We start from the raw sequence: 17,374 nt of genomic DNA, 5'->3' as shown, positions 1-17,374 counted from the left end.
TTACAAGAGACAAAGAAAGACACTACATAATGATCAAGGGATCAATCCAAGGAGACGATATAACAATTGTAAATATTTATGCACCCAACATAGGGGCACCTCAATACATAAGGCAAATGCTAACAGCCATAAAAAGGGAAATCAATGGTAACACAATCACAGCAGAGGACTTTAATGCCCCACTTTCACCAATGGACAGAGCATCCAAAATGAAAAATATAAAGAAACACAACCTTTAAATGACACATTAAACAATATGGACTTAATTGATATTCATAGGACATTCCATCCAAAAACAACAGAATACACTTTCTTCTCAAGTGCTCATGGAACATTCTCCAGGATAGATCATATCTTGGGTCACAAATCAAGCCTTGGTAAATTTAAGAAAATTGAAATCATATCAAGTCTTTTCCAATCACAATGCTATGAGACTAGATATCAATTACAGGAAAAAAATTTGTAAAATATACAAACACATGGAGGCTAAACAATACACTACTAAATAACCAAGAGATCACTGAAGAAATCAAAGAGGAAATCAAAAAATACCTAGAAACAAATGACAACGAAAGCACGATGACCCAAAACCTATGGGATGCAGCAAAAGCAGTTCTAAGACGGAAGTTTACAGCAATACAATCCTACCTCAAGAAACAAGAAACATCTCAAATAAAAAACCTAACTTTACACGTAAAGCAATTAGAGAAAGAACAAAAAACCCCCCAAAGTTAGCAGAAGGAAAGAAATCATAAAGATCAGATCAGAAATAAATGAAAAAGACATGAAAGAAACAATAGCAAAGATCAATAAAACTAAAAGCTGGTTCTTTGAGAAGATAAAAAATATTGATAAACCATTAGCCAGACTCATCAAGAAAAAAAAGGGAGAAGACTCAAATCAATAGAATTAGAAATGAAAAAGGAGAAGTAACAACTGACACTGCAGATATACAAAGGATCATGAGAGATTACTACAAGCAAACTTAGGCCAATAAATTGGACAACCTGGAAGAAATGGGCAAATTCTTAGAAAAGCACAACCTTCTAAGACTGAACCAGGAAGAAATAGTAAATATAAACAGACGAATCACAAGCACTGAAATTGAGACTGTGATTAAAAATCTTCCAACAAACAAAAGCCCAGGACCAGATGGCTTCACAGGTGAATTCTATCAAACATTTAAAGAAGAGATAACAACTGCCCTTCTCAAACTCTTCCAAAATATAGCAGAGGGAGGAACACTCCCAAATTCATTCTATGAGGCCACCATAACCCTGATACCAAAACCAGACAAAGATATCACAAAGAAAGAAAACTACAGGCCAATATCACTGATGAACACAGATGCAAAAATCCTCAACAAAATACTAGCAAACAGAATCCAACAGCACATTAAAAGGATCATACACCATGATCAAGTGGGATTTATCCCAGGAATGCAAGGATTCTTCAATATATGAAAATCAATCAATGTGATAAACCATATTAACAAAGTGAAGGAGAAAAACTGTGTGATCATCTCAATAGATGCAGAAAAAGCTTGCAACAAAATACAACACCCATTTATGATAAAAACCCTCCAGAAACTAGGCATGGAGGGAACTTACCTCAACATAATAAAGCCCATATATTGCAAACCCACAGCCAACATCATTCTCAATGGTGAAAAACTGAAACCATTTCCACTAAGATCAGGAAGAAGACAAGGTTGTCCACTCTCATCACTATTATTCAACATAGTTTTGGAAGTTTTAGCAACAGCAATCAGAGAAGAAAAAGAAATAAAAGGAATCCAAATTGGAAAAGATGAAGTAAAGCTGTCACTCTTTGCAGATGAACTGATACTATACATAGTGGATCCTAATGATGCCACCAGAAAACTACTAGAACTAATTAATGAATTTGGTAAAGTGGCAGGATACAAAATTAATGCACAGAAATCTCTTGCATTCCTGTACACTAATGATGAAAAATCAGAAAGAGAAATTAAGGAAACATTCCCATTTACATTGCAAAAAAAAGAATAAAGTACCTAGGAATAAACCTACCTAGGGAAACAGAAGACCTGTACGCAGAAAACTATAAGACACTGATGAAAGAAATTAAAGATGATACAAACAGATGGAGAGATATACCATATTCTTGGATTGGAAGAATCAACACTGTGAAAATGACTATACTACCCAAAGCAATCTACAGATTCAATGCAATCCTTATCAAACTACCAATGGCATTTTTCACAGAACTAGAACAAAAATTCCACAATTTGTATGGAAACACAAAAGACCCTGAAGAGCCAAAGCAATCTTGAGAAAGAAAAACAGAGCTGGAGGAATCAGACTCCCAGACTTCAGACTATACTACAAAGCTACAGTAATCAAGACAGTATGATACTGGCACAAAAACAGAAATATAGATCAATGGAAGAGGATAGAAAGCCCAGAGATAAACCCATGCACCTATGATCACCTTATTTTTGATAAAGGAGGCCTGAATATACAACAGAGGAAAGACAGCCTCTTCAATAAGTGGTACTGGGAAAACTGGACAGCTATATGTAAAAGAATGAAGTTAGAACACTCCCTAACACCATACACAAAAATTAACTCAAAATGGATTAAAGACCTAAATGTAAGGCCAGACACTATCAAACTCTTAGAAGAAAACATAGGTAGAACACAGCAAGATCCTCTAGACCCACCTCCTAGAGAAATGGAAATACAAACAAAAATAAACAAATGGGATGTAATGAAACTTAAAATCTTTTGCACAGCAAAGGAAATCATAAACAAGACGGAAGGACAACTCTCAGAATGGGAGAAAATATGTGCAAATGAGGCAACTGACAAAGGATTAATCTCCAAAATCTACAAGCAGCTCATGCAGCTCAATATCAAAAGAACAAGCAACCCAATCAAAAAATGGGCAGAAACTTAAATAGACATTTCTCCAAAGAAGATATACGGATTGTCATCAAACTCATGAAAGGATGCTCAACATCACTAATCACGGGAGAAATGCAAATCAAAACTACAATAAGGGGTCACCTCACACCAGTCAGAGTGATCATCATCAAAAAATCTATAAACAGTAAATGCTGGAGAGGGTGTGGAGAAAAGGGTACCTTCTTGCACTGTTGGTGGGAAAGTAAATTGATACAGCAACTATGGAGAACAGAATGGAGGTTTCTTAAAAAACTAAAACTAGAACTACCATATGACCCAGCAATCCCACTACTGGTCATAAACCCTGAGAAAACCGTAATTCAAAAAGTGTCATGTACCACAATGTTCATTGCAGCTCTATTTACAATAGCCAGGGTATGGAAGCAACCTAAGTGTCCATCAACAGATGAATGGATAAAGAAGATGTGGCACACATATACAATGGAATATTACTCAGCCATAAAAAGAAATGAAATTGAGTTATTTGTAGTGAGGTGGATGGACCTAGAGTCTGTCATACAGAGTGAAGTAAGTCAGAAAGAGAAAAACAAATACCATATGCTAACACATTTATATGGAGTCTAAAAGTAAAAATGGTTTGAAGAACCTAGGGGCAGGAGAGGAATAAGGACACAGACATAGAGAATGGACTTGAGGACATCAGGCGGGGGAAAGGTAAGCTGGGACGAAGTGAGAGTGGCATTTACATATATACACTCCCAAATGTAAAATAGATAGCTAGTGGAAAGCAGCCACATAGCACAGGGAGATCAGCTTGGTGCTTTGTGACCACCTAGAGGGGTGGGATAGGGAGGGTGGGAGGGAGACACAAGACAGAGGGGATATTGGGATATATGTATATAGCTGATTCACTTTGTGATACAGCAGAAACTAACACAACATTGTAAAGCAATTATACTCCAATAAGGATGTTAAAAGAAATCATTAGAGAAACACAAATCAAAACCACTTCAAACGCAATAGATGGCTATAATAAAACAACAAAACAGGAAATAACAAATGCAAGGATGCAGAGAATTGGAACCCTCACACATTGCTTGTGGAAATGTAAAATGGTACTGCCGCTATGGAAAACAGTTAGGTGGCAAAGGCAAGTATGACAACACACCATGAATGAAATGCTGAGAGTTCTGTGTAATGTACTTTCTTATTCACTTAGCTGTTAAAACCAAAATCTGGGTCCCATCCTTGTTTCTTCTCTCTCCTGCACAATGCATAATCTCCCTGCCATGTCTGCCCAGCTCTACCCGCAGAGTCTACATCTAACTGCTTCTCACCATTCCTTCTGCCTCCATCTTAGCCCACTCCACAAACATCTTTGACATGAACTTCTGAAACAGCTTCAGTCTGGTCTCCCTGCCTCCACTCTTGTTTTCCTAGAGACCCTTTTCTAGAAGGTAGCCAGAGGATCTCTATACAGCATTAATTAGGCAAGTCACCTCCCTCCTAAAAAGCATTTAATTGATCCAATTATAAAGAGAATTAAATTCAGACCAAGCTCTTAGCATGATCTTCAAGCTCTACAGGATCTGGCCCTTAACTAGTTCCCAATCTCACTTTCCGTCACTCACTAGATTCCAACTACACTGCGCTCTGCTCTCCCTCTTAGGTAGACTGAGCTCATTCCCATCTCTAGGTCCTTCCCTTGGTTATTTTTGATGCTCGGAGCACTCTTTCCCCTGATTGTCATGAGGCTCTCCTTCTCATCACTGAAGTCTCAACACAAATGTCACGTCCTGTATCTGCAACTAAAGCAGCTCTCCTGGACTCTCTATATCACGTTACCCTCGTTCATGTTCTTTATGGGCTATTAGAACCTGGAATTATCTTAACTTTTAAACTATAGATATCATTCATCTTCTCTCCCTATACCCGCCTCCCCACACACCCTACCACACACAACAAAACATAAATCTCCTTTAGGAATAGAAGTCCTGACGATGTAGCTCTCTTCTCAGCACTTATAAAAATGCTTTAAAAGTATTTTTTTTTATCTGTTTGAATATTAGAAAGCAGGGGTTCTTAATCTGGGATCTGCGAACTTTATAGAAAAAAAATACATCTTTATATCCCCAACCTCTGGCTGAAATTTAACATTTCTATCTATTATGAATGTAGGCAACAAACCACAGTAATATTAGCAGTACTGATGACTGACAGCATAAGAAATCACAGATATCTTCTTGTGTCATTAGAGTTATTACCAATATCGCAAAATATGCTGTTTTGCTCAACACTGTTTTGAAATTATAATGGATCTATTAGACCTGTAATTAGTTCTCATTATTTAATTAATTAATAAAGGAGCATATATATGATCATAAACATGTTTTTAAAATATCTTGATAACTATTTCACTATAATCTTTCTCCTTTGGAGTTCTGGGCATTATATTGTGAATTGAGGTCCATCACAAAAAGGCTGAGAAGCCTTGCTCTAAACAAACTTTCACAGGCAGAATGTATGTCCCTTTACACAACTACCATGTCTGGAACCCACTGAAATAAATTCTAAGAAGCAAAATCAGAAAATTACAAAGACTAGAGCACTACACCATGCCAAAAACAACAAGGACTATTTGCTAAATTCAAAACAATGGGGATCAAATGAAAAAGCGACATTGGAAATCAACTCACGATGCCTACCAGACTCAAAAGTTTGGTACATTCCTCTGGAAGTAAGAGAGGGTAATGCCCCAGGGCCAGGGCATCTGGGAACCAGGTGGACACTTGCAATTCTGGCGTCCCAGGCCCTTTGGCAATGGCTTCTGGGCTGGAGGAGAAACACGTGGCTGTGACTCAGCCCTTTTTTGTTTTCCCCCAATTTCTTAAATAAAGATGGGAAGTTGGGATTGATCACCTTTGCAACAGTGTGTCAGTTTGACTGACAGGGAAAAATACCACTGATTATGGCTGACAGCCCTGAAGACGCAGATGACTGAAGAAACAACCATCAGCACATCAAAACAAAAAGCAAAGCTAAGGAAAACGTCTCCAGAACTACCCCATTACCCGGGCTGGTGTTCCCTGAGCTGTCCTCTTGCCTAGGGTCTGAAAAGTGGATTCAAACTCTCAGACCTCCAGCTGCAGACTGATGGGAAGATGGATACAGCGACCAGGTAAATAGGAGAACTGAGGAAATTCTACCCACACCATGCTTGGGGAATTACAAGCTCAGAGAGAATTGGTCCTAGACAGAGAAAAGTAATTAGAAAAGTCGAATATGTTAAATATTTTGGCAGGAAAAGAATGTAGCATGGTAATGGAAAATGAACACATTTTCAAAGATTTCATTAGAGTGTAAGCACAACCCAAACTTACAATATTCCATAAACCTTCCAAATTACTAGAGGCAGGCAAGGGGGCAGGAGGAGGAGGACTTTGTTTTAAGGGAATATAAAATAAAATGACAGAAAATGAAGTATATTTGTAAACATAATGAATGCAGTTGGGTTAAATTCAGCTAACATAGGAGACAACTCTCGGAATGGGTGAAATTATTGAACCCAAATATATACACTTTGTAAGGAACACATACTAAATGAAATGACTCAGAAAGGCAGAATTTAAAGGCTATGAAAAAGTGTTCCTGGGAATCTAAAACGAGCACGCACACACATAAAATTTGAGGATGCAATATCAGAAAGTCAAATGAGTAAAACTCAACAAATGGAAAAGGCTGATAACTTTACAAAATCAAAATTAAATTTCCAATTAAGATATACTTGTCAAAATCTTTTTGAAATTGTAATATAACATCAGAATATTCAATAATGACTGCTTGGACATAAACAGAAATGAATAGAAATAACAATCATGGAAAACTTTAGTATAAAACTAAACTGAAAACTAAACTAAAAACTTTTAGTATTTAAATAGGTCAAATATATAGAAACAAGTAAGATTTATAGGGTCTGAATAAAGTAGTGTGATTGCTTCCATAGCTGTGCCCAACTCTGTACCTTGGAAATAGAAGATGAACTTTTGCTAACACCTATGGAATATTTCCTAGTGTTGTTATGTGTTTATTCATAACAATGGCCTCAGTAATATCTATATTAAAATATTTGTATGAGAGCCCATATTTTTCAGCTGCTGGTTATATTCCATTCACTTACAAAATTTATTAACGAAGACACCATTGACAGACATGTTTAATTCCAGATCCAGATCTTTGTCATTTCTAATCAGCAATCTTGAGCATAAATGCATCCTGGTGAAGTTTTGTGAGTGCACCATTTTGGAAAGTTCTTGGTGCTGGCAAACTGAGTCAAATAAAGTTTTGACTGATCATATCAGATTTCCCTGCAACCATCATTTGGATCATTTCTTTCAATAAATTTGCTAACTAGTTATTGTTTAACATGAAAAAAATTTTCTGTATTAATAGGTTAGTCAGGAAACTTACTGTGTGCACTTATTGTTTCTGTAGCTTTCCAGCCAACCCAGTTATATTTTCTAGGTAAACAATCATATCATCAACTCATAATGGTAATTTTACCCTTTTCCAGTATGGATTCCTTTTCTTTCCATTTCTCTCAACTCCTGTCTCTTAAGTAAAAACCTTGGAGATTGGTCAAGATGTGGGAGTAGAAAGACCCTGAGCTCACCTCCTCTCACAAACACATCAGAATCACTACTTGCAGAATAATCATCTATGAAAATGACTGAAACCTAGCAGAAAAAGATCTACAACTAAAGGCAGAAAGAAGAACCACAATGAGATGGGGAGGAGGGGAGGACTCACAATATAATCAAGTCCTATATGCTCAGGTGGGCAACCAAACTGGAGAATAATTATAGTACAGAACTTCCCCAGGAGAGTTCTGAGCCCCACATCAGGCTCCCCAGCCTGGGGGTCCTACACCAGGAAGACAAGCCCCCAGAGCATTTGGCTTTGAAGGCCTGTGGGTCTTAATTTCAGGAGTCCCAATGGACTGCGGGAAATAGAGGCTTCATGGCTTCACTCTTAAGGGGTGCACACAAAACCTCACATGCACCAGGACCCAGGGCACAAGCAGTAATTTGATACAAGCCCGGGCCAGACTTACCTGCTGGTCTTGGAGAGTCTCCTGGAGAGGTGAGGGGCAGCTGCGGCTCACCCTGGGGACGCAGACACTGGTGGCATACATATTTGGGAGCCACTGATGCTGGTGGGTGCCACTGTGTGGGACCCTCTCTCTGGCCTGTTAGCACCAAGACCTGGCCCCACCCAACAGTCTGGAATGCTGGGATGCCTCAGACCAAACAACTAACTGGGTGGGGACACAACCCCATCCATCAGCAGACAGGCTGCCTAAAAACTTCCTGAGCCCACAGCTGCCTCTGGACATGGCGTCTACACACAGCCCTGCCCACCAGAAGACCAAGACCCAGCTCCTCCCACCAGTGGGCAGGCACTGACCCTGCCCTCCAGGAAGCCTGCACTAGCTTCCAGACCAGCCTCACCCACCAGGAGGCAGACACCAGACATAAGAAAACCACAGTCCCACAGCCTGAGCGCCACACAGCACACTCGTAGCAGGCCACACCCTGCCCTGGGACCAGCTGGGCCCAGCCCTGCCCACTAGCAGGACAACACAGGGACATGAAGGACCTCATATGCAACTGTGTCAGGAACCCCACCCCTTCCCCCAGCAATCTGAAAGCAGCTCTGGGCTGGGCCCTGCAGCCAGACTCCAGGACCTGGCTCTGCCTGCCAGCAGTCCATCACTAACACTAGCACCTGGCTTCACCCACCAATGGCGGGGGTGGGGAACAGCACTGGAGCCTTCTGGAGCCTTACTCTACCCACCAGTGAGCCAGCACTAACCCTGGGGCCCTGGGAGGGGCTCTGCAATCAGCCACCTGTGACCAGGCCCTACTAGCCTGGTCAGCATCCACAAAAGGCAAGGCCTGGCAACCAACTGGGCCAGGGGCCAACCAAGCCTACCAGACCACCCACATAGGCAGACTGCCACAACAGAAGGACCACAACACACAGCCCTTTTAGGGGGAATCCCTAAAGCTTATACCTTGAGTGACAAGAGAGGAGTATGCTGCAAGAATGCATAGGACTTCTCCTACAGAAGGCCACTTCTCCAAGGTCGAGAAATATAACTAACCAACTACATACATAAAAATAGTAATAGCAACTGAGACAAAATGAGGTGACAGAAGAACATGTCCCAGATGAAGGAACAAGATAAAACCCCAGAAGAAGAACTAAGTGAAGTGGAGATAGGCAATCTACCTGAGAAAGAGTTCAGAGTAATGATCATAAAGATGATGAAAGAACTCGGGAGGAGAATGGATGCACAGAATGAGAAATTAGAAGTTTTCAACAAAGAGTTAGAAAATATAAAAGAACAACCAAACAGAGATGAAGAATACAATAACAAATGAAGAATATAATAGAAGGAGTCAATAGTAGACTAAATGATACAGAGGAACAGATCAGTGAGCTGGAAAACAGGGTAGGAGAAATCACTGCCACTGAACAGAAAAAAAAAAGAAAAAAGAAGTGAGGACAGTTTAAGTGAAAACCTCACTGTTTATTGCACAGACAAAATGCCAACCTATGTGTTGACCTACCAAGTCTGTGTCCATAAACCCTACTTTCTCTCAGCTACTATGGGTAAACTCTGGGTTTGTATCCAAGGCCAGCCTCTGCACTGTGCTTGGATTTCATCCCCTCTGGACTTTTTTTTTTTTTTAAACGAGGAATCATACACACCATTTTTTAATATGTACATAATTTGTGTAATTAAAGTTTACTTGAGCACAAATACTTTCTTAGCCTATAAAATTGCTGTTATCAGTAGCAGCAGCACTTCCTGACCAAGAAAGGTGGAACTCTCCAGACTTCTACAGCCTGGTGCATTGCTCCCCTTTTTTTCTCTGTGGATGTACACATGTGCATGGTGGTCAGAGCCCCTTCACCAGCCTGACTCTCTCTCTATCATGATGGTTTTTTAGGGAGAGGAAGAGGGGACCTGGGTGAAGACCTGGGATGATTTTCAGTGGGTGAAGCCATTAGGCTGTACCTTGCAGAAGCTCACAGTCTTCAAGGAGAGCTATACTGCAAGTGCCCACTGAGGCACACCTCCATCCTCTGTGCCATGCTCTCTAAGTTCCCTATGGACAGGGCCTCAACTGCTGCTTCAACCTGAGTCTCACAGTATGAACGAGTCCTGGTAAATCAAATAGTTTAATTCTGCATGTGCATTTTCTCTCCAATATTGTGAAACCTCACTATTAGATTATACCATCAGTTTATATACTATTACATCTAATTCTAAAACAACAAACATATAAAAAACTCCCCACTGTACCATGACGTTTCTCAGCTCTCCTTTATAGGGCTATCTATTCTTGCTGTCTCCACTTCCTTAGCCATAGCAATCAGACAAGAAAAAGAAATAAAAGGTATCTAAATCAGAAGGGAAGAGGTAAAACTGTCATCATTTGAAGATGACATGGTACTCTATATAGAGAACCCTAACGTCTCCACCCAATGAACACTCTTTTAATCATAACTTTGGATATGAAAAACAGACTATCACCAGGATCCCAGCAGTTTTCCATGTGGTCTCTCCTAATCACAACCTCTCCCTCCCCCTACAGGTAATGACTATCCTGACATTTAGTGTAATGTCTTCTGTGCATGTCTTTGTAGATTTATTACCCATATATGTATCACTGTAGACTTTAGTTTTGCCAGTTTTTAAACATTTTGTATGTCTCTTTTTTTTTTTTTTTTTTTTTTGCAGTACGCGGGCCTCTCACTGCTGTGGCCTCTCCCATTGCGGAGCACAGGCTCCGGACGCGCAGGCTCAGTGGCCATGGCTCACAGGCTCAGCTGCTCTGCGGCATGTGGGATCTTCCTGGACCGGGGCATGAACCCGTGTCCCCTGTATCGGCAGGCATACTCTCAACCACTGCACCACCAGGGAAGCCCCATTTTGTATGTCTTTTAAGTCTCTTTGAATCAGAGACTCCCCCTCCATCACTCTTCTTTTTCCTTATAATTCATTTGTTAGAGACAATTATAAGACAGTTTAGATTTGCTGATGATATCCTTAGGATTTAGTTCAATATATTCTCTATTTTCTGTATTTATTAGAAAACAGTAGCAGTATCCTGAGGCTTGATCACATTCAGTTTGATCTTTTTAGCAAGACCTTGATGGTGGTGCGTTTTTTCACCAGGATGTACACAATGTCTCTATGTCTCTCTTTGTGATATCAGCCACTGATGCTCAACGCTAGATCCCTTAATTCACTGGGGTTTGCAAAATGGGGATTTTCTACATCTATCAATTCTTATTTGTGTACTAGCTGAACTAATTCTACAAAAATACATTTTTCCTATTTATTTATTTACCACTGACAGAGTTTAGAGAAGAAAGGCACAATATCAGGCTCTCCTTTGAACTTTAATGGACGCTTTGTCTCCATCATTCATTTGAAAACCACTCTAGTCAGGATCACCTTTAAAGTAACTCTTGCCAGACCCATTAATAAATTCACAGACCTTATATAATTTGACCCCTTGATAGCATTTACCACGGGTACTCATTCCCACCTTTTTCACTTTTCTTCTTAGACACCACATTCTTCAACTGTCTTTCCTACTTCACCAAAGGCCCTTCCCAGTTTCCCTTGCAAGCATCCCCCTCTCTTCCTCACCTTTAGATGTTAGAGAGGCCCAGACTCACAAATTTATATCTCTAGCCCCAGTATCTCTCAAGAATTCTAGACTGGTATATCCGCTGGGCTGCATGCCATCTCATCAGGATGTCAAATAGTTTCAGATTTTACATGGCTCCCTTTTCTCCCCCAAACCTGCACCCCATATTTTTTCCCATCTCAGTCAGCAACACCACAGTTTGCTCAGGGGCCATCTTTAGCTCCTCTATTTCCTGCATCCCCAGCTTCAAAATCTGCCCTTAATCGGATCACTTCTTACCTTCAGAGATAAGTGTTTTGTGTTTCTTTAGCCCAGTCTTGAATTTCTGCTTTAGCAAATATAAGGTAGAAGATTAGGCTTATCACATTATTGGCTACCATCATGAAGAAGATTTTAAGCCAGGGAGAGTCTTGATCCTGAGGAATTAAAGTGCAAAAAATTATAAATTGTGTTTTGTAACATTTAAAATGTAATATTAAAATTAATATAGGCTCAATGCAGGTCACTAAAACACAGCAAAACACTATCATAAGGAACAAAAAAAGCCATTTCACTCTACAAAGATAATCATTATTTATCTTTCCATGTTTTGATTTAGATCTATTATATATAATTTTTCATGTGTGAAAAGGACATTGTATGTATATAGTACTAAAGCCAAGAATGCATATGGTTTTTCATTTAGAAATATCTCATAAACATGTTTGCATATCAGGAAATATTTGACTATATCATAACTGTTACTGACTGATTAGTAATCCAGAGTTTAGATTTATAAAATTTACAAAAGCATCCCTTATTTCTTTAAAGTTGTTTTTCACTTTTTGTTGATATAAATTTGAATATATTGGTGGTTAATTACATATACAGCAATGCTTTTGAATAAGATTTGTCAAATACGCTTTCCTTATTTATAAAAATTGTTGACACATTTTCTCTTTCAGCCTATTAATATGATCAGTTTCATTAACAGATTTTATTAATAGATAGAGTCACTTTTACTTTCACAGAAAATGGCCTACTTAATCATGGTGTCATATATATTTTAATATGTTGGTGGATTCTGTGCACAGGTAATTTATTTTTGGAATCCATATTCAAAGATGACATTAAATTTCAGTTATGTTTCAGATTTTCTTTACCACTTTGCCCTTTACTTTTTCATCAGCTGAGGTTAAATTTTATGTAGTTAAACGTAAAATGCATTGTGATTGGGTTTTGGTCTCTGGTGCCATGCTTTTCAAGGATGTCCTGCCTAAAGCTTAAATAATTATTAACTCCTATTTTACTTTAGTATCTTTATTGTTTCCTTTCTTCATTTACATTTTTTAATCACCTAGAATTAACCTGGGGGTAAATATGAGAACAGAGTGTAATTGAATTTTTCAGGTGGGCTTGCCACTATGTTTTTTAAACAATCAATCCATTCCTTCTGGTTTGAAATGAAACTTTATTACATAGAATGTATTCTTTTCAGAACTTGACCATTATTAAATCATCATCAATTTCATTTAAAATATAATTAAGAGTAGACACTGAAAAAAATAAAACAATGTTTCCTGACAAACTAGACATTAAATATATTTAATCATAGTGATTTCTATAATCAAACATGCCAAATTTGACAGGTAGTAGGCAAACAGAAAGTGGAGGAAAAAACCAAGATGTGCTTAGAAATTTAATGATAAATAATAAAGCTTGTGGTAATTTTAAGTTAATAGAATCTATTGCGATTTGGAATTGAAGTCCAACCTAGAAATTTTTTAAAATTAATTTTTATTGTAGTTGCTTTACAATGTTGTGTTAGTTTCTGCTGTATAGCAAAGTGAATCATATATCCACTCTTTTTTAGATTTCCTTGCCATTTAGGTCACCACAGAGCACTGAGTAGAGTTCCCTGTGCTATACAGTAGGTTCTCATTAGTTATCTATTTTATATATAGTAGTGTATATATGTTAATCCCGATAGCCCAATTCATCCTACCCCCCCTTCCCCTTGGTAACCATAAGTTTGTCTTCTACATCTGTAGATCTATTTCTCTTTTGCAAATAAGTTAATCTCTGCCATTTTTCTAGATTCCACATATAAGTGATATTATACAGTTCCAACCTAGAAACTTGACGTGCCTCTCCCGTCTAATATTTTCACTGATGTTGCTCAATAGGTGTGCAGCAACTTTTTGGACTTTGTACAATTAGGACTTCTTGTGGACTTTGTACAATTTTCAAAATACCCATAGGTATTTTGCAATATTGGTTGATACTGTGCTTTAGATTTTTCCACAGTATGCTACCTAACTTTAATTTTTTTTTCCCCAGGAAGACAATTGCATTCTCTGTACATAATGTTATATTTTTCCTCTACGCTTACATTGTATATATCCATAATTAAGTTTTCTTGACAATTGTGTTTGCTAACATTTTCAGAATGCTAAACAATAGGATAGCAAACACACTTTTATTTTTCCTGATTTAAAAGTATATGAGACTAAAAATACTTATAGCTGTTATGCACTGAACACATAAACATCTGATACTTGCATACATGATCTGATTTGGTAATTACCTTAACCCCATGAGGTTTCTATGTCATCTTAGCCATTTACAGCTGGAGACACTGAGACTTCGATTAAGAAACGTTTCCAGGTCACATATCTTATAAGTAGGTGAGCTAAGACTTGAACAAGATAGTTTTGCTGGGGAAATATACACTGTAAACTACTAAGTAGCTGATTCTCATTGTTTCTAGTATTTTTGCTTAAAGAAAAACTTTTTTCCTGATAATATAATAATATCATCTTTTGTTGGTTAATGTTTACTTCATTTTTTATGCTGTCCTTACAACTTTCAATGTTTCTATGTCTTTATTTTAGGTATGTATTTTATATATAAATAGCATATGAATGGCTTTTGTTTTTAGTCTTACAAAATGTGTCCTTTAATTGCAGAGTTTAGTCCATCTATATTTATTGCGATCTTTGGTATATTTGGATTTATTTCTACCATCTGTCTTTGTGCTTTCAATTTGTCCTGTCTTCTACCTATAGTCCTACCCCCAACCCGCACACCATTTCTTACCTTCTTTCATATTGAGGGGCTTTTGCTTCCTATTTAAAAAAAATTTTTATTCCATGTTTTCACCTCTCTCCTGGTTTGAAAGTTCCACACTCTATGTCTTGGAATTTTAATACACATACCCCCCAAATTTAATACTAATCTTTATGTATTAAAAAATTAGAGGGCCCAGGAGGAGGGGAAACAGGGAGTTCTTGTTCAGTGGGTATAGAGTTCAATCATGCAAGATGACAAAATTCTAAAGATCTATTATACAATGATGTGCATATAGTTATCAATACTAACTATACAATATTGTAATGTACACTCAAAATTTGTTAAGAGGGTAAATTTATGTTATGTGGTTTTTATTTTAACACACACACTTATGCAATTTAAAAATGAAAGCTGGAGAATAATTCTGTAGTCTGTGAATAAATAGTGATGTACCTTAATTTACCTACTTATTTTGTTGGTTTACATTGACAACTCCTGGTCTATATTGCTTTTTCTCTTGTGTCTTGCCCTCTTTTATTAAAGAAAGTGCTTTTTATTTCATTTTCCGGTTACTTTGAAATTTATACACATTTTTCTGTATTTTAAAAATTATTACCCTAGAAATTACAACATGTATCCTTGGTGCACCAAACTCTATTAATACTTTTATCCTATGGCAAGAGAACATGAAGTCTTTGGAATAATTTATTCCATTTATCCTCTCCTGATTAATTTACTATTGTTACTGTCTACTCTACTTCATTCATTCTATACACAGTTTTTTTAAAACTCCACAAGACACTTTTATTATTTTGTACAATAAAACAAATAAGTAAATAAGTGGATTTGCACACACCACTTTTACTGTTCTTCATTCCTGTTTGTACCTCCAACTTTCTTAGGCTTAAAAACATTCTTTAAATGCCCATTAATGAATTGAACTTCCTTGATTTTTGTTTGCTTGAAATATGTTATCTCCTTTAAAAAAAAATTTTCATTGAGTTTACAAATTTAAGTTGGCAGTTATTTTCATTTAGTATACTGAAGATATCATTCTACTGTCTTCTGGGCTTCTTTTTTTGTGGATGAGGAGTCAGAGATTAGTTTAACTGTTGTTCATTTGAAGGCAACCTTTCTTATTTCTCTCACTGCTTGTATGACTTTCTTTTTGTCTTTACTTTTCTGTAAATTCTCTATGAGGTGTGCAACTGTGGGTTTATCCTACTTGTCATTAATGGACTTCTTAAAGATGTGAATTGCTATATTTCTGAAAAATTAGAAAACAATCATTTTCTCTTCAAATTTAACTTCTGCCCTATTCTGTTTTCTGGAACTCTAGTTAAATGTATGTTGGGCCTTCTCACTGAGTCCACATATGTTGTATTTTCTATAATTTTTTTCTTAATGTGATTCATTCATGTGGTGATTCATGTGGTCAGGAGGATAGATCCTCCTGACCAGTCAAGATAGAGTAGGTTATACTACAGTAACCAATACCCACTGCCCCCCACCCCCCGCAATTCCTAGTGGCTTTTAATGGCAGAGATTTGGTTTTTGTTTAAACTAAATGTCCATAGCAAGTTGGCTAGAGGTTATGCTCCACATCTCTTCATTCCTGGATCCTGGTCAACGGAGTTGCAGTTGACATTCTGATTGTTGCCAGTTGCTATATCCAAGAGAGTGGCCTCTTAGTTCTCAGTGCTTCTCTTCAGAATGAATGCATATCACATTCTCTCATGTGTCACTGGCCAAAATAAGTTATATAAATATATCTAACTTCAAGGAAGTGGGGAAATGCCTAAGAGGAGAACCAAAAAATCATTGTATCTGCAATAGTTACTTTCCAGCCTGCCCTCTGCTCCACAAACATTGGATTCACTCACCTTCCTCTATGCCAAACACACTAATCAAGAGAGACCACTCCAAAGACCCTCCAGTCCCTACCTTCATCTGTTTCAGAGCCTGATTGAAGAACATTCAAACATTCATCAGGATGTGACTCTCAAAATGTCTGCCTAGCAGTGTGTCAGCATTACTAAGGACAAATGATTGCTGTTTCCTTTCCAATCCTCCTTTTCTGAAAGGAAGTATTTATCGCAGCTGTTGGATTGCTATGCTACCATTGTATACAGCATGATGGAGCACATAATTCCTGATATAGAGGGCCATTATGCATTATCCCCCAGTAAAGGGTGATACATTCTGCACTTTGAACTTGATGCCCTAACTAGGTGGGACTTTGGATGTCTGTTGACTCCCTTATGGAAGGAGTAAAATTGTTGTGCATGTAGGTTTATACATTTTTTCAGGCTTTTAAATTGTCTTTCTTAAGAGAATTGGTCCAAATTACTTACCCTCCCATTAATGGAGGCAGAAGCCTCACTAATTCTCTTATTAGCTGTACTTAATCTGAATTTTTAATTTTTATATTTTTAAATGCCAGAGGTTAGATTTAGTTCTTTGTCTAAACTTATATTTCTTTTTTTCTTTTTTTAAAGGGAACGCTATTTATTTATTTATTTATTTTTGGCTGTGTGGGGTCTTTGTTTCTGTGCAAGGGCTTTCACTAGTTGCGGTGAGAGGGGGTCACTCTTCATCGTGGTGTGTGGGCCTCTCACTGCCGTGGCCTCTCTTGCTGCAGAGCACAAGCTCCAGATGCGCAGGCTCAGTAGTTGTGGCTCATGG

General features: G+C 37.9%; 1 protein-coding gene across 9 annotated transcripts in view; it reads right to left on the bottom strand.

Annotated features, from left to right (window-relative positions):
* Nucleotides 1-17,374, bottom strand: part of SLC17A1 (solute carrier family 17 member 1) — a 226,120-nt gene that overhangs the window by 148,520 nt on the left and 60,226 nt on the right. For all 9 annotated transcript variants that reach the window (XM_049693682.1, XM_049693687.1, XM_049693685.1 and 6 more), the window contains one exon: nt 11,918-12,054. In XM_049693682.1, coding sequence (XP_049549639.1) covers nt 11,920-12,054 — 135 coding nt within the window. In that variant the 3' untranslated portion in view covers nt 11,918-11,919. The remainder of the gene's footprint in view (nt 1-11,917; nt 12,055-17,374) is intronic.

The sequence above is a fragment of the Orcinus orca genome, chromosome 10, assembly GCF_937001465.1.
Source record: "Orcinus orca chromosome 10, mOrcOrc1.1, whole genome shotgun sequence".
Lineage (NCBI taxonomy): Eukaryota > Metazoa > Chordata > Mammalia > Artiodactyla > Delphinidae > Orcinus > Orcinus orca.
This window is presented reverse-complemented; position numbering and strand designations above follow the sequence as displayed.